Source organism: Pelobates fuscus, chromosome 2 (genome assembly GCF_036172605.1).
Source record: "Pelobates fuscus isolate aPelFus1 chromosome 2, aPelFus1.pri, whole genome shotgun sequence".
Taxonomy (NCBI): Eukaryota; Metazoa; Chordata; class Amphibia; order Anura; family Pelobatidae; genus Pelobates; species Pelobates fuscus.
The window spans coordinates 335,280,936-335,293,604 of NC_086318.1; the positions used below are offsets into that span (position 1 = coordinate 335,280,936).

General features: G+C 37.2%; 1 protein-coding gene across 4 annotated transcripts in view; it reads right to left on the minus strand.

Annotated features, from left to right (window-relative positions):
* EPHA7 (EPH receptor A7) overlaps positions 1-12,669 on the minus strand; it is a 189,911-nt gene that overhangs the window by 56,832 nt on the left and 120,410 nt on the right. For all 4 annotated transcript variants that reach the window (XM_063443579.1, XM_063443577.1, XM_063443578.1 and 1 more), the window contains exon 6: positions 3,282-3,406. In XM_063443579.1, the coding sequence (XP_063299649.1) occupies positions 3,282-3,406 (125 nt within the window). The remainder of the gene's footprint in view (positions 1-3,281; positions 3,407-12,669) is intronic.

Genomic DNA, 12,669 nt, shown 5'->3' on the forward strand with positions numbered 1-12,669 from the left:
GGAGACATGGGGCACTGAGACACTGTGATATAGGGGACACTGGAGACTTGATAAAGACCTAGGTACAGGTCAAAATGTTGCAGTGTCCAATAAACCTGGCTATATCTATCACAGTGAGTGCCTGAGATTTTTTTCTTTTATACTAGACACTACGGGCACAGAGAGACATGGTGCACTGACACACTCTGATACATAGGGGACACTGATACATAGGGAACATTGGAGACTTGATAAAGACCTGGGTACAGGTCGAAATGTTGCAGTGTCCAATAAACCTGCCTAAATCTATCACTGTGAGGGCCTGAGATTTTTTCTTTTATACTAGGGGACACTGAGACACTAGGGGACATGGGGATACTGGGAGACATTGGGAGACTAGGGGACTTTGGGAGACTAGGAAACATTGAGACACTAGGGACACTGGTACACTACAGACACTGAGAGACACCAGGGACACATGGGGATACTGAGATACTATGGACACTGGCTGGGAGACATGGGGACACTGGGAGTGCCCCATGTTTCCTAGGTCTCAAAGTTGCCCAGTGTCCCCATGTATCTCTGTGTCCCCCAGTGTCTCCATGTCTCTCAGTGTACCCTAGTGTCTCAGTGTGTCTGTGTCCCCATGTCTCCCAGTAAAAATAGAAATCCAGCGCACTCACTTATCTACTAAACAGCTAATTTGACTAGTTTTTTAAAAACACCCAATCTAGGCAAAAAATAATGGGGGTTTAGTTACATTATATGATCATACATTGCATAAGCCTGCCACAAACGTCAATGTACCCCATCTTTGGCAGGTCCTACTCTCACTGCCAACTGTCTACTAAATGAGCTACTCACTTGGGGAAATCCTTCCATCTCGAGTTCTCTGCAGTACAAGGCTTAAATAGGGTCCTGAGATGAGACACCTGTGACAGGGGGCGGTGCAAAACCAAGGAGCTGGCTAGACTCCTTATTTTCACATGTCTCCCAGTGTCCCAATGTCACTAAGACACTAGGGGACACTTAGAGACATTGGGAGATGTGGGGCCACTGAGACACTAGGGACAGTGGCTGGGAGACATGGGGACACAGACTAGGGGCCACTGGGAGACATGGGTCCCTAGTGTCTCACGGTCCCCATGTTCCCCAGTGTCCCAATGTCTCAGCGTCCCCATGTCTCAGAGCTGCTGTCTGGACTCTCAGTGAGTAGAGAGAGGCAGGGAGGGAGATGCCGTAACTTCTTATCACTGCCTCTCTCCACACAAACAGCGACCCCTACTGGCCGGCGTTGGAATTGCAGAACAATCTCTGTTTATACTGAGACAGACATTTGTATTGCCGGTATTACTGCAATACAGGCACCGGCTAGGCAGCCTCAAATACCTGAGAAATACTTCTGAGAAATACCTGTAAACCCTAAGAAATACATGAGAAATACCTGGCAACCCTAAAAGATAAGTGTCATGATTGACTTCTATGCACACACAGGAAGCCAATCCCCAGCACACACAGACACACTGCATCCCCAGCATACACAGACACACTGCATCCCCAGCACACACAGGCACACTGCATCCCCAGAACACACTGCATCCCCAGCATACACAGACACACTGCATCCCCAGCACACACAGACACACTGCATTCTCAGTACTCACAGGCACACTGCATCCCCAGCATACACACAAACACAGACACACTGCATCTCCAGCATACACACACAAACACAGACACACTGCATTCACAACACACATACACACTATGTCCCAGGAACAGACACACTGCATTCACAGCACACATACACACTTTGTCCCAGGAACACACACACAACATCCCCAGCACACACATAAACACAGACACACTAAATCCCCAGAACACACAGACACTCTGCATTCCCAGCACACAGACACATATGATGTAACCCAAGCACACAGACAGACACACATCATCCCCACAGTCAGACTGCACCCCCAGCACACAGACACACATAATATAACCCCAGCACACAGACACACTTCATCCCCAGCACACAGACATACATTATATATCCCCAGCACACAAACACACTGCTACCCAGCACATATGCACCCTGCATCCCCAGCACAGGCACACTGCATCCCCAGCACACAGACACACATTATAGTGTTGGGTAAACAGAAACTGGATTAAGATGGGGATAAACGCTAGTGAGAGAGATTGTTAAGAGTAGGAATGAGCACTGTAGAGGAAAGAGACAGCTGATCAGACCCAATTGGAAACCAAATGACAAATTTAGGCCAAGCAGCTGATTTATCAGAATTCTCCAACCCAGCTACAGTCACAGTTCAGCTGTTCTGCTTAAACTTTGCAATTCGGTTTTCAATGCACTGAAATTCAGAGTTTAGTGAATAAACCTCTGAAATATTATAGTTACATTCATGAGGGGGGCGGCAAAATGGATCTTTGCCTAGGGCGGCAGGAATCCTTGCACCGGCCCTGAATCACAGGTTTCCCAAAGCAGCTCAATGAGAAGTGCAAGGCGGGTGCTATGGGCAATTGCTGCCTGTTGAGTTTAGCTCCACTGAACTGACCAAACCAGTAAGTAACAAAACATGATGGCTGCTTGAAAGCCAGCCAGGTTTAACCAGTATAATTTTAAAAAATGTCAGTTTTATTAAAAAAGAATAGGACATACTCTTCCCACGTATTCCTAACGCTATAGTGTTCTACTCACTTTTTAGATTCAAGGCCCTCCTAAATGAAAAGGAAAATAAATACTCATAGAGACGCATTGAGGAAGAGAAGCACATGCGCGACAAGTGCCATACATGTCCAATCAAATGCTTCTCATAGGGAAGCTTTCAATCCAGTACTTTCCTCCTGTAAGCGTCAAAAGATGTTTGACGTCCTCTTGCAATGCATTAGGATGTTGAAGTAATAATCAAGTCTGACTTGATTGTAGCAGTGGATGCACCCTCTAGTGGCTGTCAGAAAGATAACCAGAGAGGTGTGTTTAGCCTATAACGTAGGCTTTGCCATGTCTAAAAAAAGGCAATGTTTTACATTGTAGGACCAAACTGACAAGGCCATTGCACCCAGACATTGAGATGAAGTAGTCTGGGTGTCTATAGTGTCCCTTTAAATACAAACAGAACTCTAAACATGTGACGAAATAGAAAGATTGCCATATGAACAGAAGTATTATCATGTCAATGAATACAGAAGGGAACACAGGCTCATAAACCAAAATTATAGTGATACTCAGGGACACTGCATACTTTACTTCATCTGTAGTTGTTTATGCGAATCGCACTTACTTTCTCGTAATACTTGATTTCATATTCTGTGATTACTCCGTTGGGATGATCAGGCTCCTGCCAGGATAGATCGACCATGCGCTGTAATACCCTTTCCTTCATTACGCCACTGACTTGTGAAGGAGCTGAGAAAAGATCAGAAGATTTAAAAAATGCACATTTTTAGGTATACTCAATAAAATCTAAACAACTGGATGCTTACAGTGTGGATGGAAAAAAACAGATTACCATTTTGCTCACACAGAACAATTGATTAAATAATGAATATTCAAATAAATGTTTATTATGCTCATAAACTATCATCGAAATGTAAATGAAAGTCCAAACAGCAGAAGACAGCATTGTTCAAGTTAGTGCAAACAGGAATTGATGGGATTATACTGACAATTAAGCAAATTAATTCTAATTAAGCCAAAAACCACAGGCTTTCAGATTAATCTCTCATGATGCATTGACAGTCCAAATATTTATTACACATGAAAATAACACAACAAAAACTTGGAAAAAAATATGTTTTTCTTTCCCTTGCAGTTTCGAATATTAATGAACTAAAATACAGTGGGGACGAAGCACTAGGGAACAACCAATTAAAGACTGCCAAGTGTAATCAAATTACTCCTACAAAATTTGTAAAACAGAACAAATTAAATACAAACATGTTAAAATAAACAAAGGCACAGATGGGTACAAAAAAAAAATATATGATTTATACTGATCTTCCATATACATATTCCATATTCTCACTGAACTATCTGGCATTAATCTGGGCTATTATTAGCAGTGCATGCTAGTAAACTACATTTTTGGAAAAATTATATATATTTGGCAACTGAAACAAATAATTTTGACAAAAAAACAACTAGACCTCAGTAATAAGTATATACTAGTTATAGTGAATAGTCCCTTACATCCCAAATTTCAAGCAATGCAAAATTAAATGTAGTCTATAAAGCCCTACTTTGCTTCAGTGCTGGTATTTCCCCCGCACATAAACAAATTTTACTCCCAATACTCCTTTCTGTTCCTCTGTGTTTATGTTGTTGGACGGTAAATGGCTTTTTCACTCTTAAGAGCAATATTTGCTGGTCACAGTTTATGGCTATAATTTAGCCTCCACAGATAGAGGAATTATATGCAGGGTGAAAGAATGGCTTCTTATGTCCTATATAATACAACTACATTGTGAAACTGTGCTTACTATGGCTCTAATTTTATATTTTTGGATAAAAGTCCAAATGACTTAATATTCTTGGATACGCTTTCAAAGGAATTAATATTTAAAAAAAACAAAAAAAACATTTTAATACTTAGATTTCTTTGTATCTATTTATATACTTTTATATATATGATATTTTTTATATTTTAATATTTAAAAAAAAACATTTTCATACTTAGATTTCTTTGTATCTATTTATATACTTTCATATATATGATATTTTTTATATTTTAATATTTTGAAAAAAAAATGTGTTAAGCTTATCTAAAAATATTAAATAAAGGCCTATGTCAGGTTTATTTACTAACGTGATTTTTTTTAAATTTAAGACCATAGTAGCCAAGGTGTAAAACATAGCTCACTTAGAGAGATTTTTTTTTTCTAGTTCAGCTTAAATTTTAATTTAATTTTGAATTCACTCTAAACTCTCACTTTAGTAAGTAAACCTGTGCACGTTGGCACGTCAGTTGCATGCATAAATTATTTTTACATTCTGGTAGAATTGCGCACAGTTCTTTACATATTTCGCAAATTTTGTCACATCTAATTTAAGTGACAACGTTTGAATTTTTGCTTTTTTTGCTAAAATTACTGAACCTGATTGAAATAAATATTTTAGATTTATTTATTTATTTATTTATAAAATATTTTACCAGGATGGATACATTGAGATTTCTCTCGTTTTCAAGTATTTCCTGGGTCTTTTGATGTTTTGTCCACAAAACATTGCATGTTACAATAGGATACAATATTACAAAAATACAATATACAAACTATACATATACATATACACACATATATAAATTTAATAAATAACAGGTAATAAATATATTCAACCATGACAGGTGCATTCTGTGCTGAGGTATATTGCCATATATCTCTTAAAAGATTTTAGATTGAATGAAGATTTGACTGGGTCCCTGAGGTTATTCCATAATTGCGGTGCTCTGTAGGAAAATGAGGATCGAGCCACTTTTTTTTTTGTATTGTGGTATGCTAAATATCGTGCTAGTACTGGATCGGAGGTTATAGGAGGGGGGAACAGCCAGGGAGAGCATTCTACTCAGGAAGGGTGGGAGTTTCCCAGAAATGCTCTTATGCACAAGGCTGGAAAGATGAAGAGTATGTCGGGATTCCAGCGACAGCCAGTTTAGCTCTTTTAGCATGTCACAGTAGTGGGTAAAGTAATTACATTCTAGTCCAAAGCGGCAGAATTAATTATATAACGAATTAAGTTTATTAAGGTGGGTTTGCTGTGCGGGTGACCGGCATTAGCATTTGTTGCATCTTTTTCCTTACTGTAGGGCTTAGGCAGGATTTGTTTCTGAACAGGGCAGCTCGTTTTGGATAAAGTTTTGAAGAGATTTTTTCAATGTGAAGGCCAAAGGATAGATTGGGGTCTAGGAACATACCTAGATATTTAAAAGAGCAGAATAGTGTGCTATTTGAATTTGTTCTGATACACAATTGTTAATTGTGTATTTTATGTAATTTAGGTACAGTTCCAAAGATCATTGTAACGGTTTTGTCAGTGTTTAGGAAGAGTTTGTTATCCGCTATCCACTTGTCTACCTCTGTGAATTGGTTTTGGAGCACAGCCTCAAGCTGCGGTAGCTTGGGTTTACCAGCGTAGATTACAGTGTCGTCTGCATACATGTGTACAGTTGAGGATTTCCAGACATTAGGTACACATATTCTTCTATAAACAAATTACTCCTCTCCTGCAACTGTCAAAAAACAATAAACCCACTACATCTTCAGTGAATACTTTTCTAGCAACCTACTTTTCTACCCATACCCTAACCCTTTGTGTCATTATGTCCCGCTCCCTCTAGCATGTAAGCTCATTGAGCAGGACCCTCAACCACTCTTGTCTGGTTACAATTAGGTGTCTGTTAGTCCACCCATTTAACAGCGCTGCGGAATAAGTTGGCGTTTTATAAATAATAATAATAATTAATAAAACGCTAAAACTGGATATTTGTATGGATCCCTGAACAGAAATCTGTATACAAAATAGTTTTTATGTTAATATTTTTTTTAACAAAAATTAAAGGGATTATTGTATTTATTTTTTTCATACTCATATTAAAAGTCATTTTAAGCAGGAGTATTCCAATGTTTATTTTTGTAACACCCCAGTTATCACTAAGAGTGACTGTCCAGTGTTATGCTGAAACAGTGGAAAAGAGTCATGCTGCATAGGTAGGTAAAAAAAAAAAAAAAAGGTATTTATCTCTGCAGAACTTCTACGTTCAGGATGATGCTCTATAAAAGTAGTCTGGAAAGCATTATCTTTCTACTTTGAATATATGTACTACTAACAATACTGTATGAATATAAATATTTTATAATTAAAATATTTTATAATTAAAATATTTTATAAATAAATTTATAAGCAAATCACAGCTGAGTTATGTTGCTCGTCTATGAGGCTAAACACGTAGAGTGATTACGGATTCCTCTCACACATACATGATGGGCTACAAAATCATGTGTGCAATATACAAAAAAAAAAATAGTCATCTAACATATTCGTTTGTTACAACCACGTATCTAGCACGCCTTATGTGTCCGGTGGGTGTAGACGAGGCTGAATATTCAGTAAACAATGTGTCTTGCAAATTGTGCCTCTAATTTACCAGGCTTTAACTATTTAACAGTTCTGAGAGTTCAGAAGGAGTCTGGTGATCTGCGTATGTAGGAAACTGCTTTAGATTCAGAGCTATAGCTGGAACATGTCAGCTGCATACATTTGAGCAAATGAGACTGTTAAATGAAGCAAACTAATTCACTTCTTAAGTTGCTCTGGGATGATTAACTAGTTGCCTTATACGTCTAAATGAGCAAAAGCAGAACACTGGCTGCTTCTTAAAGAGTTGGCTATGAATCATTCATCAATCTAAGTAGTGCCCACTAAAATGTTTTCAAATTGTTTGGGCACACGCTTTCTTGTATTAAAACCTCTTCATGGAGACTGCAAATCATTTTAAAATTACGCATGCCAGCTGAAATTGCTTGCAATTTGCACCCCTCGGATTTCATCTCATCTCATCTCGTCTTGTGTCTTCGGTGACCTTATTTTATACTGTTTTACCATTGCTCGTTCGTGGTAATCGAGTGAATTTATTTATTTATTTATTTTAAATAAAATAAAATTAAAAAATCAATGCATTTACCAAGAGACACCACTTGACTCCAGGTCATAAAAACAGACGAGCCATGCATGATCAATTTAAATTTTTATCCTACTGCATTCTCATACACGTAACAAGCTCTGAAGCATTACAAAACAGTTTCATGGGGAGTTCAGTTAAGTGTGAATTACAAACTCCTTACCCATTTTTGGTATGCGACGGGGCTTATTCTCCGAATGGTAAGTTGTGTTGAACTGATAACTGCTTTACGAATCTTTCTAAAATAACTGCTAGTTTGCGAGTGCAAATGGTATGTAGATCCCATGCCTCACTAGCTGCTGAATAGATTAAACACAGCTTCATTTTAGATCATAGTAATCAATAAGTCGCAAGTACAACGCTGGGAACCTAACTTTTCTTTCTAAAAAAAATAAAATCCTTTTTTGGTGTAGCAGGTGTTTTAACACACAACCATAAGTAGGAATTTCATATTTCACATTACAGCTTAATCCTTTCATCTTTGAAGCGTGCTAGTACAAAATTGCAGTACTGCTCCTTGAGAAATCAAGATGTGTATGATGCTACACAGACTACACTAAGGTCTGAAAACCTCTGTATAATACAGACACATCTGCTGAAGGTTCTCGTAAATTTTACTTAAATGATCAGTGATGAACGCACATTCAGTTCATAGACATAAATTGGACACAGTCAGTACAGAGTTTAACCCTCTTATGACCAGTGGCTAATATATTTGACCTCTGTCGTATGCAGCGTTGATGAGGATGGGGATAATTAAATGCTAATTCAAAATACTAATTACTTTTACTTTTGAGAGACATCATTCCCTCCATTTCAGTTCTTAGAATTGTTCAGAAGATCATTTGAAAATTATCACATCTTATCACAATCTATTTGTTACGTTAGTTAAATAAAAAAATGTGCATTGACTGTATTTGTCTCTGTATTTAGGAGAAACATGGACATAAGAGATTAATGTGCTCAGGTAATATATGTTAAATTATATTTGTTTAAAAAAAAAAAAATAATAATCAATCATCCATCTGTAACTCCCTCCCTGTCTGAAATATTTTTTCACGTCAAGAATACAGCTATATGTGACATCATAACGAAGTGTCCTGAAAGGATATAAAGGCCCTATTTTAGATTTTGTATTTTATTTAATTTACCAGAAAAAAAACATGAAGGAAGTGATATGATAAGCAATAGAAGATAGATTTGCATACCACCCAACATTTCAAATGAATAAAGAGGGACACTTTCATTCTATGGGTGTGAGTCTGGGTGTCCCAGGAGTGGGGCTGTTCTGAGAAAATATAGATGACTTACTAAAAACTATTTAGAAAAATATCATGTAATATAGAAGAACAATGTATCTTATGTACACAGACTCCTACACAGATTTCTAAACACATGTATTATAGTTTCACTTACATTCATTATTTAATATTATTACTATGGAGCTCTGTTACATGTTTGTTTGTTTGTTTGCTTGTTGGTAGTATTATAGTTGAAGTCACTCTGCCACAGCACTTTTTTTTTTTTTTTACACACAAAGTACAATATGTGATAGGTAGTTGAAAATGACAATCTTCAACAGAGAAATATTAAATATTGAAAATGTGATTGAAGCTACATCTTAATACTGAAAAGGGCAAAGTATGGAAATGAACAATTTTCTGAATTGTGTACTAACCTTTTATATAAAAATGCCTGAGACTATAAAAACTGCTAAGCATTTAGATGCTAGATGCTAATTTGGACTGTTTCTTTAAGCACATGAGCGGCACAATCTTACACAGCTGGGTTCTATAAAATTCTGAGAGAAAAGGCTTATTTATCACTTTTTTTCTGTGCATTTTAACTCAGATTTTCAGCAATAAGCTCCGTTGGCAGGAAACTTTACTGAAAATTAAATGGGCCTGTGTTGGGGTATTATTTGGACAGCAGGTGTTCAACAAAATGTGAATGCACACAGCAGTAATATTATATACATCCTTGCATATGCAATACCAATACTCTGAACAAAAAATAAACAAACAAATAATCAGCGTATTTGTTTCAAGCGTCATCGCTCTGTCTCTTTTTTTTTTTTTTTACCTATTTTCTCCTTTTTCCGTTCTCACCTCTTCTTTTTTTTTTTTTTCCTTGCTCTGTCATTACTGCATAAATAAAGAATCCCTCAAAAATCTTCTATTTGTAATGTGGCATGTGTGTGGGAGGGGGGCAGGGGGAGTCATCAACCCTTCTTAATCAGGTTGGGGAATTAATGTACTGGTTTTAGCTTCTACCACTATATCTGCATTAGTAAGTTGTAAGGGCCAACACCGCTTAGATAATTATTTCCTGGCACTCTGATTAAATACAGCAACATGGTATGGTGTGGGTGCTGAGACTGTGGTCGGTCCCCTTTAGGAGAAGTACTGATTCAATGCACCCTCACAGTGCGCACTGCTGAGCCTTTTGTTGAAGATGTCCCTAACCTTATTCCGAGGATGGGCCAGTTTAATAAGCAAATGGCTCTCTAGCTTAAGATCTGGAAGGAACATAGCGATATATACACTCATATGCCATATACTAATAAAATAAAGGGTAACATATATGTTAAACAGCATGCCAGTTGTAGTAGTCAAAGCTAACAGTTGAAAAATTCAAGATGGCTTGGGATATGTATACGGTTATTCTGAAGGACAAATATACAAAATTAGTCTGCAGACGGAATGTGGTTCCTATCTCCTGTCACAATCTATGTTTCTGTTTAAGTTAATAAATGCTATGATGGTCTAAGACAAAAAGAAGGCCATGGCCATTTGACAGCTTCATCTATTCGTTTCCATGTACTAGTATGTCCTTGTTACCAATGTGCACAATGACAAACTGTAACTTCTAACACTACGCTATATAATACGTGTAATAAGTTATCTGCTTTCAGCATCACATTCTACCAATCAACTTGCTTAAATATCCCAGATGTACTAATACTGTTAAGAACAGCAAAGCTGTGTGTTCATGGTCTGGAACCAATCGTGCTACTTAACAAACCATTCCTATACGACATGACAATCTCTAAACATGAAACTCAATACAAAAGAGATGCCTACTGTATGGTCAAACAGCTGTCAAGCATAAAGCCACCGGTCGACTTATTGAATTACTAGCGTGTCACTTTGTTCTTGTTCTTTGGGTAATGAAAAACATTTGCCTGTTAGGTCCAAAAAAGTAAATGAGATAAATGCTTAGGCTGTTTTAAATGTAAAACTTCTGCTGAACCTTGTTCTTACCCATAGAACATTAGATATTTCTGGGCACGGTTACTTATATTTCGGACAATAAATGTACAGATGAAATGCAATACCATTATAATCCTGATAAGGAACATGTTCATTTTCTTCCCTCGTCCACTTCTTGTTTTGCCAACATAAATTAAGTTCACTTGTATTTCTTTTAACCTGTTTGGGATTTGTATATTTCCTCGTTTTTAACCAAAACAAATGTAAGCTAGTTTGAGTAGTGCACTCACCACTCCTTTTTCTAATCAAACTCGTCTTGTTCAATTTTCTGTGTTTTGTCCACCTATTATACAATACTAAAAACATGTTGCCACGTCATAAATAAAAATAAAATAAAATAATAGCCTTATAACAGTATATTGACATATGAGGGTATTTCTGGGTTATAATGCATGGTTTCCTGTCACCAACATTATATTGGGGTTGCCGTATGTTATAAGTAGGGCTAACAAATCATAAAAGAGATTTCGTAAAGGGGCACTGTAGGCACCCAGACCACTTCAGCTCATTGAAGTGGTCTGGGTGCAGTGTCCCTTTTGCCCTTAGTGCTGCAATGTTAAACATTGCAGTTCCATAGAAGACTTCCCTCAGTGGCTGTCTACCAGAGTGCTTCCTGGTTTGAAACTGACTTTTGGTCCGGTTTCTGGCGCTCGTTGCAGGACATCATAGAGGGTGGAGTGTCAGCCCAGCGCCGAGGGACATGTTAATGTTCTTCCCTCTTCCCCTTCTTATCTTAACCTTTTTTTCACCAGGGGGGGAGGGAGCGGAAGGGAGGTGGCAGGGGGAGCGATAGTTCCAGGAATACAGCTTTGTATTTATGGCACTATAGTATCCCTTTAAATAGGAAGGGGTGATTAGAAAAAAATACTATCCTTACTGAAAGAAGAGAAAAATACATTACTTTGGTATGAAAAAGAGAACACTTACGAAAACCATTGGACCAAAATTAGTTAGTAGAGTGGTGCAACAAAGATGAATAAACCACAATGATTGTTATTGTCATCTCTAGGAGGAAGAATAAGGAACAGTAAAGAATGTCTTAGTTCATGGATCAAAATGTGGAGTCCAAAATGTACAGGGGAGGCAAGTGAATGCAGACCCAAAATAATGACAGAAATGAACATTGAATGCTCAGCACTTATTCAAGAGGGGCTTTGTTGAGTCACCAGGTTGTGTGAAAAGAAAGCATCCCCCATTTAACAAGCATGTGTATGTATCAAGCTCAAAACTTAACATTTCGATTAATACCAAACAGACAATTGGTCAAAAAGTAAACCCTTACATAAGCAAAGTCTACATTGTAAGTGTCCGAAAGGAAAATAAACTAACAATAAATAAAGAAAAAAAAATAGGGAAATTCTATGCATAGTCTGGGTATTTAATATTTACATTACATTAATTTAAATCATCCATCATAATACCAGCAATCTTCCAGGTCCCGTCTGAACAGTCATCGGTAAAAAATATTAGACAAAGAAAAGTCCAATGCAAAAAATGTATCTCTCACATAAAAGAGCTCCTTTGTTGATACTTAAAAATGACAAAAAATACTGTGAGGGTTTTTAGTGGAAAGGAAGTACATAAATTGAAAATAAATAAAAACATCAATCCCTGTGCCTGGAATATTTGTAAAAAAAAAAATTGGAAACCTGGAAAATCATTGTATATTGCTGTAGAGGGATAAATAAATAATAAAATAAAAAAACTAAATAAACATTCATAAT